This window comes from Laccaria bicolor, genomic scaffold (assembly GCF_000143565.1).
Source record: "Laccaria bicolor S238N-H82 LACBIscaffold_13 genomic scaffold, whole genome shotgun sequence".
Classification (NCBI taxonomy): domain Eukaryota; kingdom Fungi; phylum Basidiomycota; class Agaricomycetes; order Agaricales; family Hydnangiaceae; genus Laccaria; species Laccaria bicolor.
Window position 1 is genome coordinate 675,006 of NW_001889884.1, and position 26,116 is coordinate 701,121.

Below are 26,116 nucleotides of genomic sequence, written 5' to 3' on the forward strand. Positions count from 1 at the left end.
CCGACTGGGATTTTTACTTCACTTGTACTTCAAGAAAAAACCCCATCGGGGCAGCTGCTCATTCCAATTTCGAGTTTGTATCAAGTGCAATAAACTGAACAGTTTTTCGTTTTGTTTTTTGACTTTATCCAAACCTTTTGGTGACGAAATCCTATCAGATATGTCTGAATTTGATTTATTGGTATTCTAAGACAAACGCCTCCGACGCTCCGTTAGTAACTTTAGCCCATATCTGCACTTCCAAGGTCCTTTTTCACAGACGCAGTTTCCGATAGCAAAAATAAGGGAGAATCGTCTTTTGCTCTTATGGGATCTTCTGCAGACGAGGACACACCCCTCCCCGTGTGAAAACTTACGGTAAATTACTTATCGTTGTTTGCACCAAAATTCACCAGCGGGAAAAAAAGTGCAATGATCGAGACAGGTCCCAAACAAGACCGGTGTTCTAAATCCTGGGTTCGTCCCTTCCTTCCTCTTAAAGTTGTTGACCGCTTTGCGGATCAACTGACCCTGGACTCTTTCACCAAAGAAAGTCCGAGCCTGCGTGGCGATGTTGTTGACCCATTGCTCAAGCCTAGACCTTCCTCACTTTGACCATCAGGTTATGATAAGCCGAGGGTCGCGAATGTAGAACTTGAATGTAGCAGTAGTTTAGGAGGCGCAGGTGTAATTCCTTGAAAACTTCCTGATAGTTGGGCGGGCTGAAATTGGCATTTGAGAAGGCTGCACAAAAATCCGCGGAGCGCATTCAAAATGGTGAACATGACATAAAATTGAAGACAAAACGGGTCGCTTAGGAGACGGACATCCTGACTCCAATAGAGATCACGAAGTGGAGCTTCCAAGATTGGTTCCGGCTTGCTTTTGAGGTGCCAGAGGGTGCCAGACCCGCTTTTGAGATAACAGTCCCCAGAGTCGGGAGCAGAACCGGATTAACCAAATTAGAATAGAAGAGGATCGAGGCGAAACCGATGTTACGCACAAGCGAGGGTGATAGATGATTGCGCGCGTTTTGGCGTCGGTTACGATGGAGGAAGGAAAAAGTAGGCTGATTTTGACCGGTCAGTCGTCCACCCGCCAAAATACTACAGAGGGTGATATAATACTGAGTTATTAGTTGTTGCCTGGTGTAGAAACAACGGAAAACCGATTAGTTTGACGCGCTGCAACGGACATAACAGAACATCAAAAGCCTTTCACCGAGATTGCCCCTTTTCTTAGTCTCGTTCCCATCCGTTGTGGTGGTCGGCCCGACGGACCGTCGGAGATTCAAAATACACCGCAGAACGACCACCATAAGTTAATAACACTTGAGGCAGGGTCCAATGTGTGATCTAGGCAAAGGTACCTCCATAATTGTCGACACTTGTTGAATAATAAAGCTGATGTGCATCCCGAAAATATTGATTATCAAAATCTCAAATTGATGAACAATAAGAACATTGAGCACAACAAGTGGTCATTTCCGTTATTTTATTCTTCAACATAATCTTCAGCTCAGTGGTGTTGCCATGGCTACCAAGGTTATTTCCCAAAGAAATTGTTTAGATATGTAAATTGAATGTGTTCAACATTCTTATTGTTCTTCATTTTGTAATTTTGACAATTGATGTTTTCCGGATGCACACCAGCTTCTTTATTTTACAAATGGCCACAATTATGGAGGTACATATGTCCAAATTTGTCCTGAATATTCTTTGGACCCTGTCTCAAGTGTAACGTCTGGTGCATTTGGTACCCATCGAGTCACAGCATGACAAGCGGTAACATATTCTCACTACACCAATCCTGATCCAGGCCAGGACCCCCGAAAATCCTGCTAAATGGTAGATACCGATCCGGACAGAATTTTTCAAAATGAGGCGCTAGGATAGATACAAACTGGACAGGTTTTCGAAAAAATCAGCAAAATGCTAGATACAGAATCCGGACAGGCTTGCGAGAAGAATCAGAGGCTAGATACTAACCGGACAACTATGGTCGAATAAATTTGGCCCTGACTTGGGCTAGATACGCAGTTCAGACAACTTTTCGAAATTTTGGTCTAGGCTAGATAAAATCCGGACAGACTTCGCCAAAATTGGTATGGACAAGAATCTGGAAATCGGCAATTTCAGTATCTATCATTTAGCAGGATTTTCGGGGGTCCTTCCACATCAGCAAAAACCCGTGACTATTTTGATCACCTTGGATTCAGTTGCTACCAGACAACAAGGATCAAAAGGGCTCACAATGACCTTACAATGAGTGCAATCAGTTACCACCGCTTACATCGCTGAGGGATATTTTACAAGATACATTGTCATAGTACAGTAGCGGCATTGTAATGTTTCACAATAATTGCACGCATTGCCAATAGGCATCAGAAATGTATTTATTTTATCAGGTTGCAACTTGCAAGCCAATTAAAAGTGGATTTGAATGAAGATAGAATGTCGCCACAATCTCAATTGGGATATGCATACAGGAAGATTCATCTAAATATGGTTGCAGCCTGCACGGTACTAAATAGCCTACACTTCTCATGATCTTTAGCTGCCTGCGCAGTGCGCCCACATTTGTGCTGCCAAAGACGGTGTCATCTCCCTCATCTCTTGTAGAATCAAAACATTTCTTGGATAACATAGTTAAGTAAAGGATTGTATCAGAGTAAATCAACAATGCACATTGAAAGCGACCGATACAACCACTGGAGTAGGGGACCTTGAGAACACGTTCATAAAGAAGTGGAGCGGGAGGGTCACCTCGTGACATTCAGAGCAATTGCAACTGAATACCAGTATTTTGTGAGTATCAGTCGATGGTCTAAACTTGTGTTGTCAGTGAAAGCTACGGAAATGGAGTGAATCCACGTACCTTGAAATTGTGTTACCCATCCTATCGCCCATGGACAACTTCCTTCACATCGACATGGAGGCCCCACGTCACCAGCTCCAAATACCCCCACGCCCGGCACTCCCCCGACGTCACCTTCCTTCGTCGTCATCCAAAGGTCATGTCACATTCTCCAATACTTACCGCCCACCATATACTTGGCATGCGTCGTCAGGCGGCCAGGGTCTTCTGACTGCATTGTGCCACAGATGGGCTTCTGGAGTTGATGAATTTGTTGCGGTTTTGGTGTAAAGATTCTGCCATAGTATGCAATGTGTCGATGCCAATGTCATCATGAGTAAGTTTGTGCTGGCCAGGCACATACCCAATCATGAAGACATGGGGGGGGGGGGGGGGGGGGGGGAGCGGTAAGTTGGAAAGTTCACAGGTCCAAAATTTTCCGAATTTGGACGTTCAACATCGATGGGAAAGGCGGAGGGCTGATGAGATGGCAAGGAGGCGGCGCAATCCTGAGAGGAAGCTGGGCCTAGAGAGACAGTAGCTCTGTTGAGCGCCGTCGTACAGTGAAACATTTCGAGGCTGGGTGGTTGAGGTTTGAGCGAGGTGGAATGGGAAAAGGCAGCGCCACTGTGTTGGTTGTATCCGATCCTTCCCATGACTCTGACATGTTGAAAAAACACTTAAGTCCTGTAAAGTAGCAAGGAATGGTAAGGCGTGGGTGACATAGTTGCAACATCTACAAGCCATTTCGGCTATGGTGAACAGATTGTAGACGCATTGTAACGCGTGTTACATATTGTAACATCTCCCTCGGATTTCACCAGCTTACAATGTCTACCAGTTCCCAGGGTTTTTGCTGATGCAGGCCACGTCCAATGCACACAACTTGGTCTCCGGCCTACCGGTACCTATCAATATGACACGACAACCCATCCAGCAGTCGAACTCGCACTAAGCGGTATCAAACTGGACTATGTTGCTCACTATCTGAGCCCCAATCACCCAGCACACTCTTCCAATCATGTATGTCCTGTTCCTCTCCCTCTCTCCACTTGAGCTTGAACTTTCCTGATCCAGAACCAAAACCAGGCTCCTCCTTGAAGCATCCCCATCCGCACCTGTCGACTCTCCCTCATTGCCACCCTCTTTCTCATGCACCAAGTCGGGGCGCTTCTCGATAGTGTGTGCAAGAAAAGTCGGGGCACTTCTTGATAGTGCATGCATGGATCCATCCACCACACACTATGCGGGCGTTGCGCTCAAACTTCCATGCGCATCAACACTTCTCTATGTTCCTCATTCTGGATTTGGTGCATTGGGTGGTGATCTGGAGGAGAAGGGGATTTTTGAAGGATGGGTGGGAGGGGAGCGTTTTGGGTTTCCAAGTTCAAAGAACTGATTTGGGTTTTCTCTGGCTTGTATGGAGCACTATTTTTTCCATTAAAGCTCCTTATAAGAACAAACACTGTAACTACCGTATTACATCGTACAAAAGATCAGAGTATGTAACAGGTTTTGCGTTCACAAGCATTGCCGTCTAAGCAGAGTTGTCATCAGTAAATCGGTGAAGTTCCGATATGACCTTTTATTTCTCACGAGATATTAGTCAGATGTTGGAAGATCACAATCCCTCACAATAGCTCACAATCTGTCGCAATGCTTGTGTGTGCCTCGCAAGGATGCATGCAGATTATTGTAGTCTCGTAGCTGGACAAAATCATATATATATCATTTGTTTCCAATTGTGAGACAGTGTAATGAAGTAAGAAATTATCAGATTGCAGCCTTCTCAGCTCTTGACGAAGGCAAACACTTCTCGATAACTTCTCAAGTGATCAAGAGATAAATCTTGGATAGATCTGCCGTTGCCAGTGCATTTTGTGACTTTGGGCAGCGACTCAGCTAGACTCGCAAGCCAGTCATGCTCGCAAGCTCAATGTCACAATGTCACAGGACATTACGAGGCACATGACAAGAGAGGGGCGAGCTTGCGAGCGGACTGGAAACTCTTGTCGCCCTTTTGGCAGAGAGTCGATTTCCCCGCCAAACCAGAGGGGGTCACTTCAACAAAAAAGGCTTCAATTTTGAAAAAAAAAAACACCCCAAAGTTAGTATACGAAAGATGATTTTTACAATGAGTAGAACAAAAAAGAGTATAGAACTTTTTTTATCAAAAAATGAATTTGTTGACTTCGACGTTTTGAGGTCCGTGCACATCGTCCAAATTTAGCTCTGCTGTCCCACACATCCTTCCACCCCTTCCATATCCAATCTCCCCATTCCATCCTCTACAGGCCCTCACAGACGACTGAAAAAGCTGTCATATGCACTAGGTCCGAATGAAATTGAAGGTACAGCTGATTTTTGCACACCAATTGAGGTGGAGGGACCTGATTCATGATGTGTCGACAGACGGAGTCGCTTCGGCAAGGTAGCAGGCAATGCAGAACTTAGCATTTCCGTGGGTGCAGAGCGTTTAGAGGCAGTTGTGGTGCGTTTTGACCTTGCTAAACTAGGAATTTTGAGACTGACAAGCAAGTTGAACAGTCTATCACCGAGGAGGCTCCAACACGCCCAACATGACTCCACCAACAATGCGAGGTGCTCCTTTGTTTGTATCAGCCCAACAGAGGACAAAAGTTCACATGTTGGATCATCAAGCAGAGCCTGTGGAGCCCACATTGCCCTTGGATAAAGCTCGCACTTCACAGACCTGCGCCAGGCATACAACACATCTTGGACCAAGGCGACAGGTTCACCTTTCCTGATGGAACGTTGGCGAGCAGTGACAATCAGTTCGCTGGGGCGGGTTCGGTCAAAAAGCTTTGGGTTGCAGAGATCACAACATCGAGTGGGCGACACATCTGAGAACATTGGGTTAGTTCTCTTCACTCCGAGTACAGTAGTAGATCACTAACATGAGGGCTTATTCCGAAAGATTTTTGTCAATATCAGCCAACGACAGACCGTTGTTTGAATGTACCAATACAAACCCTCTCCCACCGCATCACCTGGAATCTCTTCGCGCTCTTCTAGGTGTGTCATTGTGTCATGAGCCCCACTGTATTGGCCACGCTTTGCACCATGCAACACCCCATAGGTTGGGCCATTTTTTGCTGGTCTTCCCTGGCCTCTGCCTCGACCACTATGGCCCCTCCCATGACCGCCGCAGGTGTTACGTCTCTGTGAGACTGATGCTGTGTTTGTGCCAAACTCACCTGATGATGCTGCAGTAGTACTAATTTCGAAAGCAGACTTTTCAACGATCATAACGGCAAGTCCTTCACGACCTGCAGCCTGGGCGGCTCGACCCGCACGCTGAACCCATGAGGAAAGATTTGAGGGGGCTTTCCACTGAACAACGATGTCGACATCTGGGATATTGCATCCCTATGTCATTTCAGTATCTGCTTTTCTGCATGCACATGAATGATACTTACCATGCCTGCAGCATCAGTGCATACAAGAATGCGAATCACTCCCTCCTTGAACAGCCGCAAAACCAATTTATGGTATGTTGTGGACATGGCAGCGTTATACGGACGGACAAGGCCCTTTGCTCGGAACTCCTCTTTTACTTGAGAATTGAGGTGATTGATTAGAGCTGTACCTCCTGCAATGTTGTCTGCGTAGATAAAACTTTTCTTGATGTCAAGGGGGGTGGTCATGTTGTCAGGTATGAGGAAGTCGAGGTCGCGATAAGTATTCATTGGGTGCTCCATAGCGTGAACAATCTGTGCAACATTAGACCGCTCATTACCCTCGTTGATAAATAGATATTTCTCTCGGTCAAACTGGAGTTTGTTGATGAGGTCTTCATGCACCCGTGGTGTTAAAGTTGCTGTCAATGCAACAATGGGTGTATCTCGGGGAAGAAATGCTCGAACAATTCCCAATGAGCTGTATTTCTTCCGAAAGGAGTCTCCCCAATGCGACACACAGTGTGCTTCATCGACAAAAACGGACAAGCAGTGTGAACCAAATTCAGGTTTTTGGAGGACACCATCTATGAAACGGCGGGAAAGCAGCATCTCGGGAGACAGGATAACAATCTGCCACAATCCAGACACAATATCCTGAGGAGAAATATAAGTGCCACACAAACCAGAAAATGCAAACCCAACCTCCATGACATCTTTTGTACATCCTCCATTGTTACTCTTGATTGCGACAGCTTTAAGTTTGAATTCCTCCTGAAAGGTTACCACCTTGCATTCATTCAGTTGTGAAGTTTTGATTGCAGAATAACATTTATCTTACCTGTTCTTCTTGTAAAGAGAGGAGAGGTGATACCATGAGGGTAACCTTTCCTGTGCTGGATGGCAAAAGATGTGGTCCTGCAGCAATTCCCGTTTTACCTGCACCAGTGGCTGCATGGAGCAATACATCCTGACTTAGAGCCTGAGCTCGCATTCCGGCCAACTGAAAACCCTGGGGTCCATTACCCCAGCCAGTAAAATGAGCTTTAACAAGCTCCAGAAGATGTTCAAGTTCTTTGTCAATAGCTTGCTGTTGCTCTGGATTTAAATTTGAAGATCGTGTGGGGAGAACTCGACGTGATTTGACTTTGTGTTGTGTTCCAGTTGGAGAACGACGTTGAGAGTTCACAAACGACGAAGGTTGGGGAGGCATGAGGGATGGTGACAAAGACGGAGGCAGAAATTGAGATAGCAATTTTTAACACTCTACATCCTACAAGGATAACCTCAACACCATCAATGTCCTCCACATCTCACCACTTTTATTACCCTGACTTACCACCCTCTGATCCACCAGATGATTCGTCCGACATAGGAGATCCTGGCTGGGGCATAGGAGATCCCAACTGGTGTCCATCATCTGACGACACACCTTTACAAGCATATGTCCGAGGTCAATCTGTTGAATCAAAGGAGTACCAAGTGCACAAAACCTCAGATGACATACCTCTACAAAGTCTTGTGAAAGGAGGTGGTGTAGGAAGTGCTAAAGAAGCACCATCCAGTGATACCCCCCATCGACCTTTGCGATGACTGCTTAGATCTCGTCCATGCCCATGGAGCTCGTCGTTACCTTCACATCCACAAGAACCATCAAGTGATGATGTATTTTATACTCCACAGACTGAGCGAAAGATTCGTCTTGCAGCATTGCACTGGAAACGTCTTGAGACACTCAAGACTAACAAGTTCTGCGCCACAGAGAAGAGGGCACTGGATGAAATGGAGAGTGCTGCACAGGGAGCAAGGGAGAAAGAGGCAGACCAAATGAGACATGTGGGAGTGTTCAACAAGGTCCTGGCTATCCTGCAAGAGAATCAGTGCACCTTGGCGGAATTTCTTGACTACACCTTTAATCCAAGCATCAGTCATGTATTTGACTGGCGTTGGTGAGGATTCTTCCAGGAAAAGTCCACTGTAGAGCGAATCTTGGGTTACTGGACATCAGCTGGTTATAGCAAAGGTGCAAGGCTTACAATGAAGGAGTGGGTGTTGGGACAGGCAAAGAAGATAGCTGGCCAAGAGGCGTGCACTATCACCGAGTCGGGGCTACTGAAGACAACAAATAAAGAAATAAACGAAAACTTTTTCTTCGATTACAGCATTGCTAGACTCACGCAAAACCTGCGAAGCCTGGCACCTACTTTTTTCTCAATAGCTGATGCATTCTCTACAACGTCTCGGCAGGAAAAGTCTCTTTCCAAGGGATGGGCTGAGAAGAAAAACATTGTGAGCAGCTCCGTGATAGTATCTTCAATCAGAACTTACTCACTATTAGTGTTTGAAAGTCCGGTTAGGTCCTGTTATTGGGTGCCCAGGGGCTCTAACCGAGACCGAGACTGGTTAGCCTTTGTCCCGAAACCTAAAATAACCTAACCGGACCACAACTAACCGGTTACGGTCGGTTATTTGCAGTTACTAACCAGTTAGGACCGAAAAATAAAGAATCGGTTATAACAAGGCAAATATGTTCATATGTATCTTGATAGATATTATTTCTGCATATTCTAGCTTTAAAACGAGCCCAAGAACGCTAAAATCGGTGAAGAATTGACATATTTATGCAATTATCCTTGAAAGTCTACACATTTGAGTGATATTTTAGAGATTTGACTGTAACTTAGTCAAATTTTAAGCGTTTTCAACGTTCTCAAGTGCGTTTTGAAGGTGTATAATAGGGCTGGTTATAACCGGTTATTTAACGGTTAGTTAACCGCAAAATAACCGGTTATTCCATTTTCGAAATCAACTAACCCTAACCGCGGTTAGGTTAGTGTTGCGGTTAGGTCCGGTTATTTTCCGGTTAACTAACCTAACTTTCAAACACTACTCACTATGGATGGCAGATGGAGGGCTCGGCTATCTTGACACTTCTCAAGGCAAGAAGTCAGAAGAATAATTATGCACAGGCTATTCACAGCACATACCTCATGGCCACAGGAGCACAATGCCAGCATTTTACAGTGTTCACCTCACTTGGAATAGGTATCAGCTACCCGAGTGTTATAACACAACTACCGAAAGAGAACAAGGGGGTGAGCAAAGCTTCGGAGGGCGCAATTACACCCAAAAAGAGAAGGTGAACACCGGGCACCTTGTATCAGCTCTCTCAAGCATGTCGAAAGACTGCCTGCAAGGTCGCCGCAACTGGCCTTTTTGTCTCATGTTATGATAACATAAACATGATGATACACGTGGCGGAACAGATACTAGGTTGGAAAAGTACGTGAGATGAATTCTAATTTGGTCTCTTTGAGAACTCATGACACATACCATTAGATGCCCAGGAGAATGGAACTTGTGCAACCATTATACCTCTCCACAATGCGACACTTGAGGGCCTCTCTACGGAACGTCTTGATGAAGCTATCATGACTGCCCTGCCATTGATGCTCGAGGATTTGGAGCTCAATGAAGCGGAATCAGAACTTATGAATCGCGCCCTTGTACACATGATCCTATCAGTTATCGTGAGGTATGGTGGCAAGGGCTTTGAACAGTGGAAAGCTGACCTTGACAAATCTTGCCCACAAAGCGCCGAAACGATTGGCGTACACCAAACCTCACTGCATCCCTTACCAGCCATGGAAATTGACAAGAACACAATCACAGGAAATGTGGAGGTCATAGACACAATTTTTACTGAGCTTCATCTTGACCAGGGGCATGAAGATTTCACGAAGTACGTCAAGATCATTGCTGGCAATCAGTTGACTATTGCGAGACAGCGATCAATTCTGAATGTACGTGTGGGTCATGAGAGCGGAGCTGATGCATGGAAACATATCGTACTCATGCCTGGGTTGTTTCATGCAAAGATCGCCAATTGTCATGGCCTCCTCCAAGTTCACTTTGGAAAATCATCAACTTGCAGTCCAGGAAGCCTCGCATTTCACAACACTTGCCTCGACCGGATCCCAATTGTCCTGATTTCCCTCCCATCATTTCGTGTCTGTCGTGATTTGAGTATGGTGTCCCTCTATGCCCGCATCCTCCATTGTCTCCTGCTAGTCTCTGGAACAAGCACCCTAGAAGAATACATCAGCAAGAAGCCGACCTGGGAAGCAATGTGTATCCACACATGCAAAATTCTGGAGACATACGCAAATGCTGATCGAGTCCAAGTGCTTTGAGAACCGAGAATTGTCAAGGAACGCAAATGAGATGCAGAAAAGAAAGCAGAGAAAAAGAGCGACATTCCGCCCAAAAGTGAAGCAACAGCACAGTCAAAGAAACCCCAAGAAGTTCCCCTTCCACACATTCCGAAAGGTGACATGGTGTTCGAGAATGCAAGTTTGTTTATGTGTGATGCTCTCCTCACACGACTCTTTTCGGATGCAATCAAATCTGGCGACTCAGGCCTTATTATCTTGGTGCTCAAGCTTTGGTCCTTTGCATACTGGGGAAGTGGACAGCTAAAATATGCACACGAAATGCTGCACCTCCTTCACAATCTCGTCAATGTTTGGACATCTCAACTTCGGTATGTGTAATGCATCCATGCAGAGTCAATTCAAGCTCGCACTTACATCCAGCATTCTCTCCCAGAAAAATCATAGTTCAGAACTGGTTACTTAACCCTACAGGAAAGGCTAATGCCTTTGTTGAGATTGACCTTTGTGGAAGTGCATCATGAACCTTTCATGACACCCTCCTTTTTTTTATTTTGGACTTTTATTTTAGAATTGTTCTCTTTTCTTTTATTTTTTTATTTTACTTGTGTCTTTTACTAAAGTGTAAGTGTTCAGAGTAGTCGCGTTTTCTTAGGGTTTTCGTTGCGCACAAGCTAAAGCGCTCCTGAAGTGTTCCTACAAGAATCACCATCAAAAGACGCAATAACCGACAAGTTACTGTAAACGCTTCCCTCGAAATGACATCATCATTGGCAACTTCTTCGTTCGGCTCTTTTGGTGAAATTTGAAGGATCGGATCTGGACTCGTTTGCATGTGCATGTACTTTCTTTTATTTATTTTTTTATTATTGTTGTTTTTTTATTATTAACGGCGTATCCTCAAGAGACCGAAGTCGCACCCGAGGGCTGGACGGTAGGGTTGAGCTAACGATAGCTGGGAAGTCCGCACTGAGGGCGGCAGTGCATCCATAAATAGACTCCCCAGCATCAGACGGTTCCCCGAGTCATCCCCAGTCTAAAGGTTTGACAGAGGAATCTGACGGGTGCACCATGGACATTTTCTTTTTGGTGTTCTATAGAATGTCGTGACTTTTTTTAGAATTATAGGACAGGCAGCACGCGAGAACATGTAGATTGCCTTGTGATTTCTGTTTTTGTATTTAGGTGTCCTCCCACCTTGCGAATGGAGCATTCTTCCCCTCTCTTGACTTCGTTCTCACCAAGACTCTTAAGATTTTAAGTAATTTTACATTCAACGCTCTTCCCCCTTCCGAACTTGTCGACTTCGGCTTTCGTTTGGACTCCTCAAGAATATTTCACGCATGCAAGAACTGCACACGTAGTAGAGTGCTCGTCCACGTGTTCTCTCATGCCATCCGCGTTAAGCCCCCCTCGTCCCTTACTTTATTGTCCCAACTTGTCTTTCCCTTTCTTCCCCCATCTTTTTGCGTAGACAACCAGTTTCCGTCTCCCTCTGTCGAACTATCATTCTTCCACACCTTGTGCAGGAACATCTCAACTTCTGGATTAAGGTGAGCCCCTCTCTGTTTGGCTGATGATGTTGTGATGCTACCACCTTCCAACAGAAAGTATACAAGGCCAACGGTGATGGTCATTCATGGGAGTGGCTTTCTCTCATTTCTCCGTGTATTGATGTCTTGTGGCGACTTGCGAAGAAGATTCACAGTGAATTAGGTTCTCAGCTGGGATCAAAGCACACAATTCCCAACCTACATAAGGACATTCAAACCCTGATGGATGCTCTGAATGAGCATGAAGTCTACGTTGTGAAAGAAGGCAGGGTTTTGGATGCAAACAATACCCCCGTGCCCAATGTCATCTCAACTGGGTTAGCGGCACTCGCTCATGGGAACGCAACCAACCCACTGGCTGAATTCAATGCTCAGTACAACAGCCTTCGCGAGCGCCGTAAACTCGTGCCTATTTCTGATCTATGCCCAATATCTGCCAACATGTGTCACCCTGAATCCTCGACAGCTGTCCCCATCCCTGCGATCACTGAACAAATACCAGCCAACGAAACAGGTTTGGAAGACGAATACGATGGCTTACCCAAGTTGGCGATAACTTCAGACTCAGAGGATGAGGAAGATCGCGAAGATCCTTATGACGAGGATTTGTTTGCTGATTCACCAACCCTTACGCGACTAGAGGAAGAGGATGTGGTGTTAGAGTTGGATGATTTGGTGTTGGATGACTCTGGGATGGATTGGGATAGCGACGAGCAAGGAGACAGTGATGAGGACTTGGACTGAGGTTGCGCGCACAGACCCATCGACGACGACAACAAAGTCACTTAAAAATTTTACACAAAAACTTATATACTCAAATCTACTCTATGCCTCTCAAAAATCACTTTTTGTATACCCTCCCTGAGCACTTTTTTTCATCATTCCACACTTTTTTCGACTAAGTGACCCCCTCTGAAATGGCAGGGAGATTTTCACCCTCTCAAAATGGCAACAAGAGTGACCAGCCGGCTTTTCAAATTGAGGAGTCACACGAGTCAATTATGTAATCGAAAAGCCGGCTGGGGACAAGCCTACGAGTCAGCCTGAGCTTTGGGCCAACTTTGGGCACAGTCATGTGCCCATCGGCTGAGTTCGGAACATTGTGCCATGTGACTGATGTTGAACTTCTGAACTTCAGGACTCTAATGTTCTAATGTTTCAACTCCCCACCATCGCTCCCTAAGGCCTGAGTCTGCACATACACCTGCTCACCGATGTTGGCCGCATCTGTGAGTTGGTGTATATGCTTCTCTGGTCTGGTCTTACCTTCTCACTGATGTTGGCCGCATCCGTGAGTTGGTGTATGTGCTGCTCTAGTCTGGCAGAGTCTGGTCTTACCCTCTCGTGAGTCGTGCCTTTGCACAGTTGAAACCCCCCCTAACGGATCTCATCTAGGATTATGACACGTTGGAGGGCGCCTTCACTCTGTCAGCAGTCCGGCTCGTATTCAGAGGGCTCCCCCCTTATACACTCATCTTCTCCACCCCTACCCCCCACCCCCATCCAGATGCCACGCTTCTGGGGGGGACAGCGAGTAGTTCTCTTCTTGTCGCCTCGTGAGTTATGTTACCTCATGCTCAAGGTTCCCCTATTGATTGATATTCTGTAGGACTACCTTTCAGTGTTCGACCTCTTGAGAATCCTCGCTACTTCAAAATTTTCTCCTTCCCCTTTCCCTCAGCTCAGGCTTCCACTGTAATTCATAGTCATTGGTTTTTGTATCTTGTAGCTATAATATATATCTTTTAACCCTACAAACCATTGAATCCAAAGGCTCAGAATGCAAGAAAATTCCTCATAATCTATCAAAATGAATCACAACGTAACAAAGAATTGTATAGTGGCACGAGATTGTGAAATCTTGCTGTATATTGTGAGAGATTGTCTAAAAACGCAGCGATGATGAGGCCTCATCAGCCATTGTGAGGGAAGTCGAAATATTATGGTAAATTGTGATGATTGTAGTTAATTGTGATTGATTTTGGACCTTACGATGGCTCAGGGTATTTCCCCTGATTTGCTGATGGTCGTGTTCTGTCACGCTGTGACTCGATGGGTGGTTTTGCCTACCAAATGCACCAGACTGTTGTCGGTCGTGTGTTTTCACACCCCGACGGTCCGTTGGGCCACACACTCTATAGCGGATGGGGACGAGACTACCTTTTCTAGATGTGGGGTGAGGGGCAATCAAATGACCAGGTGGGGAATGTATGGGAGTAGTGTTTAACAGTTCAGATAGCTTGAATCTCCAGGTCACAAACGACGCACTGGATGAGCTGTCCTAAAAATAAAGCATCAATCCGTGCAACAGAACAGTGCAGAGGATTACTATCAGGGGCTCTTGGGATGGGTTCCAAAATTCATAAAACAAAATGTTGGTGTGGCCCTTGGTTATATTAGTACCTATAACCTGGTAAGGGGAGTGGCAGCACCATGGGTGGGGAAAGTGACAAACGAATTATATCAGATGATCTCGTGCTAGATTAAAATACCTCATTGAGAGGTTCTCAATGCCTAAAAAGGTTGGGGTACACCTGTTTTCAGGCAAGGAGGTTGAGCTGAATAGCTAGTTGAAAGTATTGAATGAAGCGGTGTAATTTTGCTGCAGTAAGAATTCTGCACGTGACACTCGGAAAAACCCAACGATCTTGCAACCAAAGAATAACAACATAGGGCGGCAAGCCGCATGGCCTGCTACCTTCCAGCAAAAAAGGTTGAATTGGTTGTCTTAATAAATAGGAATTTTTGCATTCAAGTATGGAGCAACTTATGTCTTCAAATGAAAATTGACATCTGGTGCACTGAGTATCTGTTTACTTTCACATTTGGAAGTGTACAGTAACTGGTGCCAGATATATTCTGTCTTGACACAGTGGCGAAAAAATTGAAAGTGATTACGACCATTAAGTGGACAATTAATAAAATCTTTTTGAAACTAGAGGTTGACTTCATCAACAAAAACCTCACTTCTAAATCTGTACTTTATATATGTTAGTAATGATTTCACCCAACAAAAAAAACTTTCAAATTGTAGTTGTTTCATCATTCTTAATCTGATCCTGTTATTTTTCGTTTTTTCACGAGAGCTCCATTGGAGCATTGAATATCTAGCTTGTCAAAGGAGGTCGCTGCTCATCGCCTGGCCTTTGGCCAGCTCCTCGCAGCGGCGACGAGCAGTGTTAAGCAAATTGAAAACCAGTTGGACTTTGCAGACTTTGTGCCCTCATTCTTCATCAACGTGGAGATTTCGTTTTCCTCTTATTTAAATTCCCAGATTAATATTACCACACAGTCTGATAGATAGACCTAGAAATATGGACATGGGAGACATAGCTAAAGTGAGGTGATCAAGACCACCCAGATAGTGTACAGTGTGCCATGTCTGCAGAAGAGTGGAGTGGCAGCACGTTACATTAATCTTGTACAAAATTTACAGACAATTTACAGTATCTACCCCTGCAAATGATGAAGTCGGTTTCGGTTCAGTATATGATTTTTCTCCTATGTAACTGGTGAAGAACGTGATGTATGTAGAGACGTGACTTTTCCTGTGTCTACAGTCTTTCCTGTTGAGCAAGTGAGGGGTGTGATTACATGTGATGGGAAAATCTGGCACGTGATTTTTTGGCCAATCGACGCTGCTAAGTACAGAAGACCCACTACTGACGTAGCAAGGACATCTGGGATCTGGAAATTTCAGCAATTCGCCGAATTGCCAAATGATCGGACTTCCCTTCCTGCCAAATCAACACAATGCCAGCGTCAACCTCTCTATGAACTCTGACGTTCTCCCTATAGCTCTTCAAGTCATCAGCAGTGCTCGGCGACACGATCTCTCATGGAGGGTGTAGATGACGGAAATGGATAACAGAAAGGATCAAAGCAGCGACAACTGTGAGTATTTTAACGATACCTGACAATGATGCAGCTCACCTGGCACGGAATCCTACAGAAATGTTGTCTGCACAGCGAACCTGGGGGCGCTGTTATACGCTGCTATGATGGGTGAGTCAGGCTGCATGAGCACCATCGTGTCCTGCAAGGAGCACAACCACAGTAAACACGACATTTACGACATTTGCGAGACAAATGAAGGTAGCGAGGTGAGCATGAAAGCTCTAGCAACCCAACTTCCTTCATCATTCTTGGTTATAGACTGCATTACAAATGTACTGTCAAGCGTACAAACAGGCTCCTGTTGGTCAAGCTCATGCACTCCTGCGCAAAGATCGACGTCCAGACTCTATCCTCAACATTCTCACTGACTATATCCCACAAATTACACCAGAGCAAAACTCGAAGGATCCTGCCTGTGTGTTTTGCCTGGCGGAATTCTCCCGCCTTTTATCCCGTTTACGAGGAGTGCGATGAGAGAAGATGCTCACTGCCTCCCCCTCTCATTCCGCCGTCTCTCTCTTTCTATGGTGCTGCTTTTGCAATTTCCTCCATCTAATTCCAGCACTGCATCGTTCAGCTGCAGCTGCTTCCCACCATCGCCTTTGTCGTGTGCGACCGCCGCCAACCGCTGCTAGAGAACCTTGAATCTGGGGGACACTGAAATTGGTAGAAGGAGGAGGATAGACAGATGCATATACAGGCTCGCCATATCCGCCGCCCACTCTCACCTTCGTAGACATTATAAATTTTGTGTGCTTCCAATCACTTTGAACTTTGTTACATGGCGGGTATGTTAATATTCATCTTCTCATTGAATGTGCATTTCGATGTACATTTGCCTTCTTAGAAATTTAAAACGGGAAATTCCAACGTGTTGTGCGAAACGGCGAACTGCCGAATTGCCGAAATTTCCAGATCCGAGATTTTTTGGACCTAGCGGGAATCTCGGATTTGGAATTTCCGCGTGTCCGGCGTCCGGCAAATGAATTTGTCAGCCATGCGGCAAATTCCGATCTTGACTTCAACCGCAAGTTCCTCTGCTGCCCATTCGTCAAGAACTCTCTACATGGCGTGAATGAACGCGACTCTAACGTTGACATTGGCCTGATAGACAACCGCGACACTGACACTTGGTAAGTTTACGGCTATAGTTATAGTGAGACTGAACAGGGAAAAAGATCTACAACTACACTGGTAGCTGTACAACTGCCTGACAACCACGACAAGGGAAAATGATTCGTGACGATGCGGACCGCACTGTAGCGCTAACGACAACGGGACGAGGGAACCACTTCGATATTGAGGAAGTCTGCAACATCGACGAGGACGCCAACCACGACATCTCCAATGTATTCTACGCTGCACAGTTACACAAACCAGACGAAGGCCGCCCTCCGCCCTTGCGGTTAATACCAAAGCGCAAAAGGCAAACACCGCCGCTGTGAGCGCGTGTCTGGCCGTCGACACCATCTCTCACTTCCACACCGATTGGACGATACCCTTCACACCTTTCGGAATAGCCCTGTGAGTTTTATTTGAATCGCAGCACGATACATTTTGATACTATGTAGATACGATATCTTATAGCCCATCCTTCGGATCTTCTACATACAAGTCCCCAGAAATGGCAATGCAATCCGTGCTACACGCCCCTCCTCCTAACGCCATTCAAAGTCCCCCGAGAAGCTCACGTTGTCGAACCTGAAGACTGGTATTGGAAATCCCCGATGATGGAGACTAGTGGAGGTTGCTGGGAGGCTCGTTTGGGAGGCGCGTAAGGAGCATTTGAAGGTGTGGGAGAAGGAGAATCTGGCGAGGACGTGAAGTGGGAGAAAGAGAGGAAGCGGAAACAAATGTATCACGGAGACCTCAGGCTTATAAGCATGTTTGCATACAGGTCGACAGCGGCGAAGCGACGCTAACCACCTTGGGGACTGCCAGTTGATAACCGCCGCTTCCACCTGTAGATACTCAGTCTTCTTGTATACCATACATATACATAATAGTAGTATTGAATCACTGTACATGTAAAATGACCATCTACGTGCACAGAAAGAGTGGAAATGATAGAGTTTGGCGTGCCGGATCCGCCAGTCCGCCGGACGGCCGGAATTTCCATATCCCAGATGTCCTCCTTGCAACGATCCCAAGGTTCAAATTTCAATTTGCTTGAACACTCACCAACACCCATTCTCCGTCTTACTTCGGCAAAGTTTGCGCAGATTCTTGCATCAGCATAGATTTTCCAAAAAGAGGTAGCAACGCTGTCGCCGAGGTTTAGTAGTGGGAGACAAATGGGGACAAATGGGTGACTCTTCGAATTTCTGTCAGGTTGCAAGTAACATGTAACAGCTGAGCTGTTCCAGATGACCGTTGTCGACGGACGCGTGCTTCGATATCGCAGCATGGGGCACATCTCACTTAAATGCTGTGAAGCATCTCCGGCATCCCGTATGTGTATCCACAATCCCACTCTCAACGAAATCACCATCATTGTTGGGCCCAGTGGTACTAGAAACCACACCGTTGCGCAGCGCCTTCTCAAAGTGTCGGGGCCGAAGGCAGGCGAATGAGCCTTGTCGAACGGGGTGCCTCAAACGCGGTCCCATGCGCATGGGATTGTCATCCCGAAAAGCGGCCGTTTGAGACTCGAGAGTGCCAGCCAGCGTTGCCGGTAAACGGGACTTTTCTGTAACGAGGGAGGAGGCTGAGAACCTTTTCGGGCTGTGCTTATGCACAAGATCGCGATGAACTCGTTTTATAGACAGAGATGCTCCTGGAGGGCCTTCCATCCCGATCTACATGAAACAAATTAGCTATTGCTCGTGCTCGACCGAGAAATCTGCAGGTTATACATTATCGGTACGTCGTTTTCTGGCTTTTTTAATTTTGTTTGAACCCACCTCATCGCTTTTGAACAGGCTAAGCAGTCTATGTTACATATTTACGCTCTCACATTCGAGGTTATTTGTCGAACAAGCCCGCTGTTGTGATTTTTTGCAGTTCAGCCTTCAACCGCCCCATTCGTCCGGAGATCGGGGGGCACCTAGGAGAACGAGCTGGACTCTGGTTCCGATCCTCTTGCGCAAACCTTCATCTTTCCCGGATTCGTCTGCTACCCATGCCTCTCTTACTTCCATGAAGTCACCTTCGGCGCCCAATAAGTGTCAAGCTTGGAGGCGTCGCGTTCTAGGCATTATTGGACGAGGTTGCAGAGGGGCCTTTTGAGGTTGGCTTCGCTTTTTTTTTTTTTTCATGGGGAGATCTAGAAGAAACTGATTACTGTGTCTTTTAGAATATCCGTGGTGTTAGGCGTGTGCCATATCGCGGATCAGGTTATCTTTAGGTTCCAGTTACTGCTGTAATCGACAAAGCCTCAGTGCTGATGTCCCGGGGTCTTGAGCGTTGCACCTAGGACCTGACAAGTGGTTTCATTCATCTCGCAGAAGCGTTCGTCGGAACGATTCTCATCTCCCGTGGAACGTGGTAGCATCTTCCTCCAGATGGTTGAAGTCCCTCATGTTCTGGCGTTCACTGTGACGATTGGCTCTCAGCTCATGGCTTTCGGTACGTCTCTCATTTTGAGACTACATTCTGGTTCTGACTTCACTAATCACAGCTGAGGAGATTGTGAAGTTTGTACAATATACCAAACGACTTATCCACTTCGGTGACTCGTCCTGATAAATCCTGCGTCCTGAACTTTGCAACATCACCTACAAAAAGGTTCACTTCTCTTATCCAGAGAATTCTGAAACCACCGCCCTCAGGAGTTTCAACCTCACGGCAGACGATGATGGAAGTGCCGCAATCGTTGATGTCTCGGGCTCTGGCAAATTCGCCATGATCGCCTCTCTCCAACGTCTGTACGAACGTACCTCTGCTTCAGTCGCTGTCGTGCTCAATGACCTCCGTGATGTGGCGATTATGCACCACCACGACCACGTCTCCGTGGTCTCCCAGTACCGCAGATTCTTCGGAGCGTGCAGGGGGAGTACTCTTATGACCACTTTTTCATTTTTTCCCATATATGCGTCATTAATCATTACTCCATCTTCCGTAGTCTAACGCACACACCAGTACATATTTGCGACTGTGTAGTAGCAAAATTAGATCGTTAATTATCCCATGCAAGCAATGAGCTCAACCACGTGGATCTCCATAGAGGTGTTGGTGCGAGCTGCGTAAGTTCCAACTTCTGCCGATCTTTTGCCACCTTGCCGCGCCTCTCACGCAGGTCGTTTCGTAACTTGTTCAACTCATCGTAGTAAGAATTGTCCTCCAAACCAGACGCAGCTTCCAACTGCTTAACAAGCCCTTCAATATGTTGCACATGATCCGCCTCGAGCTGGGCCAGCTGGCTGGCAAGCTCGCGACCTGCCGCAGTTTGAAATAAAGTCTTCCGACTTCGAATCTCTTCGACGATTTGAATCTTGTCGATAGCAGTAAAGTCAAGGACAGAAGATATGAGCTTCTTTGCGGACTCGAGAGTATTATAGTGGCGATAGAGCTGGGCCCCATTGTCGGTAAAGTCTTTGAAATAGCCGCTGAGCTGAGTCTCAGTCTTCTCCGCGGCTTGCAATTGTTCCTTGTGAACTTCGTCCCATCGTGTGGTGACAATAGCGACGTTCTTCATGGCGGAGGGCCCACAAAGGGAAGACATCATACGAATGTTGCGCTTTGCAGTGCCGCTAATGCGGACGTCGGAGATGCGGTGGAAGTAGATTAAACCATGCAACGTCTTCCCCTTGTGCCTTCCAAGTCAAGAATAAAATTATCACAAGAACTTCTCAAACGTAACGAGAATGCGTACTTTTTTATTAAGAAGTTAGTTATATCTTCAAGGAGTCTCGAATCGCTCATGTTCGGTCGGTTGTCGTCAAAGCCAGGGGTGTCCACCATGACCACATATTGGTGCTTGTGATAAAATGAAAAGCTCTGAATTTCACTTGTTTCGGGGTCGATACCCCCTCCGATCTTGATATCTCTATTCTCAGTAAGAAGCTTTATGAACTGGTGCCCTTGAAGATCAGATGGAGAAATTACTACACAAAACCAGGGCTCACTGAAGATTTTCCGGTGCCAGTCATCCCCATGAGGCTAGCGACGAGACTTAGCGGTCCCCGATGGAAATTAGTAGAGTTTCCTTGCTTACAAAATGACCTTTGCACCAATGGGTTCGTCAATTTCGCAACGATAGTCGAAAGTTTTTTTTTTTTGTCGGTTGGGTAAGTCTAGACCTTAGTTGTTTTCATCCATGGGAGTTGGCAATCGAAAAACATACAGAAGTCAGAAGCGAAGCGCTTAGCGCTGCCTCCTAAAAGGAGTTACATACTACTTGGGAGTTTAGTGCAGTTGAGTTACTCACCCCCTCTTCCTCCTCCAATATCGTAGTCTGGAATAAGAAGGTCAAGCGCCTGACCGACTCTGCTGCTAGTATATGCGTCGTCTTCCAAGAAAGAAAAAGTCAGGTACGAAAGAGGATGAGTGGTTGATTTTCTTACCAAAGTATTTGCGAAGGCCCATGTTGCCAAGGTGGATTCGGAAGCTCAACGGAAAGAAGGTGGCACCATACATTTAAGGTCATGGCTATACGTCGGCACCGCACCTGGTCGTGGCTAAACATGTGGAGCCAATGTGGAGTCCGAGCATGAGCCTGAGAGCGCAACGTGTGACTTCAAATCAAAGTGTAACACTGATTCAAAAAGTTGGCGCAAGCGTCTTCCACAAATTACGTGCAAACCGCGTTTCTCCTCCATATCTTCTATGGATGGCTTCAACAACTTCCCACACCCAACTAGTGTTTCAGAAACATCCGAGTCCATAAATATCGATCACTGGCAGGGCCCAGTGCCGCACGACTGCTGCGAGGACTGAAGTGAGTGTTCTATCACGACGAACAGCAGGGTCAACCTGACTGGCATGAACTTTGCTGCGCTCAGTGAACTAGTAGTAGGCGAATTTGAATTGTTTCATGATCAGGTGGGTTCAACGCTGTGAAACGGATGTTCTCACATTATGAGATCGCCGCGTCTTCAAGCAGTCTGGAGGCGCACTCAAGGCTGTTGTCAACTTCGCCATGCACTTGCATCGCGCCATCGAAAGTTTCGATATGGGGCCGTTCTTTCTATGTCAACCCTCAATGAAAAGAATACAATCCTCCAAGATGGGAGGATTGAATCGGCCGCGTCACATCTGGGGATTCCCCAGGTGGGCAGCCACCTTGCGTTCCTTCCCCAGTGCCCTGGCAGAATTACATGCACGCCTTCACTCTATTCACGAACCATTCCATCTGGAATACACGTTCCGATTGGGGAAGATCTTTCACGACCTAACTTTTCGTCTGTCGAAAAGGCAAGTGCGGCCTTTTTCGGGTGAGGGTCAGAGGCAAGATGTGTACTATTTACGACATGCTATGTCACAAATTGGCGCCTCCGAACAGATATCGCTTCTCCTTTCTATGCGCGCAACAATCCACATGTTTACCCACGAGTTGACATAGCATGCCAACATATAAGCCTGTCTTTCTCTTTGATCCTCAAATTCTCAAACTTAGGTCGGCAACATGTATTTCAATGCTGCACACTCTGGTGAGCGATTAGGCTATATCCTCCTTCGTACCTGACCCCCTTCCAGGAACCAGTATGTATTTTTGTTCATTTACCCTGGCACCCGGGGGCTCTGACTCCACAAGATCAACCCTCAGATACACAAGACGGCTCTGATGCCGAACCCACCGGTGCGAAGGTCATTGTGTAAGGAAGAAGAATCTGTGTTCCACGGCAGACCGCTAAATTTCTTCCCAGCCTCATGGGAATGACTGGCACTGGAAAGTCATCGGTGAGTCTTTTCCGTGTAACAAATTCTTAGTTCTGATCCCCAAGACATCAGTTCATAAAGCTTCTTACTGGGGATGAAGGTGTCAAGGTCGGAGAGACCCTCGAACCCGAAACTAGTGAAATCAAGAGCTTTCTATTTTTTCACAATCACCAATGCGTGTCCTTGGTCGATACACCTGGTTTCGACGACAGCCGACCAAACATGAGCGATTCGAAACTTCTTGACGATATAGCTGAGTTCTTGAAAAGGAGGTATGTGTTGCGGTCATTTTTCATAAATGCCTATAATAATTCTATCCTTGACTTGGGAGACACCATACAAAGGCCGTGCATGGTTTTATGTACTTTCACCGCATCCGCGACGTCCGCGTTGGTGGCGCCGCAACGCGCAACATTCGTATGTTTTCTTCTCTTTGTGGACCCGAAGCCATGAAGAATGTCGCCATTGTCACCACAAGATGGGACGAATTACATGGTGAACAACAACTTCAGGCCGCGGGGAAGACCGAGAAGGAGCTCCTCGGCCACCATTTCGAAGATTTCATCGACGGTCAAGCCCAGGTCCATCGCCACGACAATACTCTCGAGTCCGCACAGGCGGTCATGTCTTCTCTCCTCCGCTGTCCGCCTATTGGCGACATTCGAGTAGTTGTTGAAATTCTCCATGGTAAAACCTTGCCTGAAACTGATGCAGGTCTCGAGCTCAAGGAACAGCTGGTTCAACTCGTGAGTCATTACGAGGATGAGCTCAAGCGTCTGTCCATCGAGTTCCAAGCCGCTATTAAATTCAATAAGGAGGCCCATGAGGAGGAGGTTGCGAAGTTGCGAATGGAGCTTGAGAAGGTGAAGAAAGACCACGAAGCCTTGTTGGGGAAAGCTAAGCGCGTACGCACTAAGCGACGGGAGGTGTTGTTTCGGGTTCTGACACGGCGAAGGGCGTAGTGACTATGTCTTACTTACCTTCTTGCCACACACTATCCCAGATCCACACCGCCCACATCAACCTTTAAACAGTTTGCGCATCCGAATCTGCCATCCATATCACGTCCATTCCTGTATCAGCCAGTGTCCCATATACTCGTGTTTACGCCTCCTGTGCGACTTTCGCTGTACTAGGAGACACTAGTACGATCGGTAGCATTATGAAAATATGATGACGAGGAAGATGAGAGTTCCGAGAAGGAATGCACTAAATTATAAAGCCAATCAGAACGGACGGAAACTCGTTTATGGGAAGGTTGCTCATACACACTGGTGGGACACAGCGAATGAGTTTTCTTTTCCTCGTCAACTCCACCTCCTCACTTCCCCTGAAGAAGAGCGGACGGAAGTAAACGCCGCAACATCTACCCCTAATTCCACACAAACTCTTGGTCTTTCTTGCCATCTCATCCATCTCCTTCCACCTCGCGGAAGGGTTCGTCGGAATGGTCCTCATTCTCCGTGGAACGTGGCAGCATCTTGGTTCTTCCTACAGATGGTCGAAGTCCCTCATGTTGTGGCGTTCAAGTTCGACACTGTGACGAGTGGCTAATTTGGCTCTCGTATTTTGTGAAAACATTCTGGTTCTGACTTCACTAATTACAGCTGACGAGATTGCGAAATTTGTCCAATATGCCAAACGACTCATCCACCTTGCATCCGCCTCGATGGCTCGTCATGATGAATCCTGCGTCCTGCCAGCGTACTTTGCAAGATCGCCTTCAAAAACGTTCAGTAACTTCAGTTATCTTATCCAGAGAAGTCAGAAGCCACCGCCCTCAGGAATTTCAACCTCGATGGTGGAAGTGTCGCAATTGAAGTTGATGTCTCGGGCTCTGGCAAATTCACCATTGCCTCTCTCCAACGTCTCCACGAACCTACCTCTGGTTCGTCCTCAATGACCTCCGCGATATGGCGATCATGCGCCCCCATGATCACGTCTCCGTGGTGTCCCAGTGCCGCAGATTCTTCGGAGCTTGGCGCGCAAGGGGAGTAGTGTTGGAGCAGCGAGTATGAGGGGTAGTGGTTGAGTGAGAAGGTAATGAATTCGGGGACTCTCAGTCCCCCTTGTATACTACAAACATATGTAACTAGAATATACTACAAACTACTATAACTATCTACAGTGTCCTATATGAGACTAGTACGTGCGCGTATGCACGGGATCGGCATACCGGAGTTGCCGGTCCGCCTCGACTATTCAACAAGTAGTAGATTGGGGAGTAGTAGTGATCATTGTAATGAGTTGTCAAATTGAGTGGTGATAACCCTAGACGTTTCTCTCCGTGTGCATCATCTCAGGATCGACATCACCTTTGTTGCTCTACACTCCATTTTCTGCGATTACTTGGGATGATCTGCAATTACAATATTTTCAATGTATGCGTAGTACCTACTTGCGACTGTGTAGTAGCAAAATTAGACCGCTATTTCGGACGTCTTTCTGTAATCAACGAACGAAGCTGCTTGAAACGTTTTGGCGCGATCTTCATAAGTTCCAACTTCTGCCGATCTTTTGCCACCTTGCCGCGCCTCCCACGCAGGTCGTTTCGTAACTTGTTCAACTCATCGTAGTAAGAATTGTCCTCCAAACGAGAAGCAGCTCCCAACTGCTTCTCAAGCCCTTCAATCTGTTGCACATGATCCGCCTCGAGCTGGGTCAGCTGGCTGGCAAGCTCTTCACCTGCCGCAGTTTGAAATAAAGTCTTTCGACTTCGCATCTCTTCGACGATTTGAATCTTGTCAATAGCAGTAAAGTCAAGGACAGAAGATATGAGCTTCTTTGCGGACTCGAGAGTGTTATCGTGGCGATAGAGCTGGGCCCCATTGTCGGTGAAGTCTTTGAAATAGCCGCTGAGCTGAGTCTCAGTCTTCTCCGCAGCTTGCAATTGTTCCTTGTTAACTTCGTCCCATCGTGTGGTGACAATAGCGACGTTCTTCATGGCGGACGGTCCACAAAGGGAAGACATCATACGAATATTGCGCTTTGCAGTGCCGCTAATGCGGACGTCGGAGATGCGGTGGAAGTAGATAAAACCATGCAACGTCTTCCCCTTGTGCCTTCAAGTCAATAAAGTTATCACAAGAATTTTACAAACATAACGAAAATGCGTACTCTTCTGATAAGAACTCAGTTATATATCCAAGGAGTTTCGAATCACTCATTTTCGGCCGGTTGTCGTCAAAGCCAGGTGTGTCGACCATGATCACACGTTGATGCTTGTGATAAAATGAAAAGCTCCCAATTTTACTTGTTTCGGGGTTGATACCCCCTCCGACCTTGATATCTTTCTTCCCAGTGAGAAGCTTTATGAACTGGTGGCCTTGGAGATCAGAGGGAGAAATTACTACACGAAATCAGGGCTCACTGTAGATTTCCCAGTGCCAGTCATCCCCATGAGGCTAGCGACGAGAGTTAG

The 26,116-nt window shown here is 46.5% G+C and overlaps 11 protein-coding genes across 11 annotated transcripts; 6 read left to right on the forward strand and 5 right to left on the reverse strand.

The window, feature by feature from the left end:
• Nucleotides 1-2,531: 2,531 nt before the first annotated feature.
• On the reverse strand, nt 2,532-2,888 carry LACBIDRAFT_298170 (uncharacterized protein; the record flags this gene model as incomplete). The annotated part of the gene is made up of 3 exons (XM_001881636.1): nt 2,532-2,613; nt 2,665-2,805; nt 2,857-2,888. The coding sequence occupies 3 exons, from the start codon at nt 2,886-2,888 to the stop codon at nt 2,532-2,534; spliced, it is 255 nt and encodes an 84-aa protein (XP_001881671.1).
• Nucleotides 2,889-3,205: 317 nt separating this feature from the next.
• Nucleotides 3,206-3,936, forward strand: LACBIDRAFT_327644 (uncharacterized protein; the record flags this gene model as incomplete). The annotated part of the gene is made up of 4 exons (XM_001881466.1): nt 3,206-3,242; nt 3,400-3,529; nt 3,684-3,858; nt 3,913-3,936. The coding sequence occupies 4 exons, from the start codon at nt 3,206-3,208 to the stop codon at nt 3,934-3,936; spliced, it is 366 nt and encodes a 121-aa protein (XP_001881501.1).
• A 1,197-nt stretch (nt 3,937-5,133) lies between these two features.
• Nucleotides 5,134-7,467, reverse strand: LACBIDRAFT_298171 (uncharacterized protein; the record flags this gene model as incomplete). The annotated part of the gene is made up of 4 exons (XM_001881637.1): nt 5,134-5,699; nt 5,754-6,225; nt 6,276-7,043; nt 7,096-7,467. 4 exons carry the CDS (start codon nt 7,465-7,467, stop codon nt 5,134-5,136), a joined length of 2,178 nt encoding a protein of 725 aa, XP_001881672.1.
• Nucleotides 7,468-8,291: 824 nt separating this feature from the next.
• On the forward strand, nt 8,292-12,723 carry LACBIDRAFT_327646 (uncharacterized protein; the record flags this gene model as incomplete). Its single annotated transcript, XM_001881467.1, has 11 exons — nt 8,292-8,543; nt 8,593-8,656; nt 8,993-9,018; nt 9,161-9,349; nt 9,521-9,536; nt 9,594-10,057; nt 10,541-10,797; nt 11,555-11,576; nt 11,612-11,827; nt 11,956-11,979; nt 12,034-12,723. The coding sequence occupies 11 exons, from the start codon at nt 8,292-8,294 to the stop codon at nt 12,721-12,723; spliced, it is 2,220 nt and encodes a 739-aa protein (XP_001881502.1).
• A 499-nt stretch (nt 12,724-13,222) lies between these two features.
• Nucleotides 13,223-13,995, forward strand: LACBIDRAFT_327647 (uncharacterized protein; the record flags this gene model as incomplete). Its single annotated transcript, XM_001881468.1, has 6 exons — nt 13,223-13,323; nt 13,375-13,535; nt 13,589-13,674; nt 13,821-13,852; nt 13,897-13,924; nt 13,945-13,995. 6 exons carry the CDS (start codon nt 13,223-13,225, stop codon nt 13,993-13,995), a joined length of 459 nt encoding a protein of 152 aa, XP_001881503.1.
• A 1,809-nt stretch (nt 13,996-15,804) lies between these two features.
• Nucleotides 15,805-16,350, forward strand: LACBIDRAFT_298176 (uncharacterized protein; the record flags this gene model as incomplete). Its single annotated transcript, XM_001881469.1, has 3 exons — nt 15,805-15,873; nt 15,932-16,082; nt 16,135-16,350. Exons 2-3 carry the CDS (start codon nt 15,978-15,980, stop codon nt 16,348-16,350), a joined length of 321 nt encoding a protein of 106 aa, XP_001881504.1. The 5' UTR covers nt 15,805-15,873; nt 15,932-15,977.
• A 595-nt stretch (nt 16,351-16,945) lies between these two features.
• On the forward strand, nt 16,946-17,321 carry LACBIDRAFT_298178 (uncharacterized protein; the record flags this gene model as incomplete). The annotated part of the gene is made up of 1 exon (XM_001881470.1): nt 16,946-17,321. The coding sequence occupies exon 1, from the start codon at nt 17,109-17,111 to the stop codon at nt 17,319-17,321; it is 213 nt and encodes a 70-aa protein (XP_001881505.1). The 5' UTR covers nt 16,946-17,108.
• Nucleotides 17,322-17,534: 213 nt separating this feature from the next.
• LACBIDRAFT_298179 (uncharacterized protein) lies at nt 17,535-17,903 on the reverse strand (the record flags this gene model as incomplete). Its single annotated transcript, XM_001881638.1, has 1 exon — nt 17,535-17,903. One exon carries the CDS (start codon nt 17,901-17,903, stop codon nt 17,535-17,537), a length of 369 nt encoding a protein of 122 aa, XP_001881673.1.
• A 2,090-nt stretch (nt 17,904-19,993) lies between these two features.
• Nucleotides 19,994-21,402, reverse strand: LACBIDRAFT_298182 (uncharacterized protein; the record flags this gene model as incomplete). The annotated part of the gene is made up of 7 exons (XM_001881639.1): nt 19,994-20,630; nt 20,690-20,889; nt 20,943-20,976; nt 21,032-21,110; nt 21,161-21,193; nt 21,245-21,325; nt 21,381-21,402. 7 exons carry the CDS (start codon nt 21,400-21,402, stop codon nt 19,994-19,996), a joined length of 1,086 nt encoding a protein of 361 aa, XP_001881674.1.
• A 1,039-nt stretch (nt 21,403-22,441) lies between these two features.
• Nucleotides 22,442-23,725, forward strand: LACBIDRAFT_327650 (uncharacterized protein; the record flags this gene model as incomplete). Its single annotated transcript, XM_001881471.1, has 7 exons — nt 22,442-22,466; nt 22,513-22,518; nt 22,583-22,631; nt 22,683-22,716; nt 22,768-22,967; nt 23,027-23,600; nt 23,699-23,725. The coding sequence occupies 7 exons, from the start codon at nt 22,442-22,444 to the stop codon at nt 23,723-23,725; spliced, it is 915 nt and encodes a 304-aa protein (XP_001881506.1).
• A 1,398-nt stretch (nt 23,726-25,123) lies between these two features.
• On the reverse strand, nt 25,124-26,095 carry LACBIDRAFT_298184 (uncharacterized protein; the record flags this gene model as incomplete). The annotated part of the gene is made up of 3 exons (XM_001881640.1): nt 25,124-25,757; nt 25,813-26,012; nt 26,066-26,095. The coding sequence occupies 3 exons, from the start codon at nt 26,093-26,095 to the stop codon at nt 25,124-25,126; spliced, it is 864 nt and encodes a 287-aa protein (XP_001881675.1).
• Nucleotides 26,096-26,116: the final 21 nt, after the last annotated feature.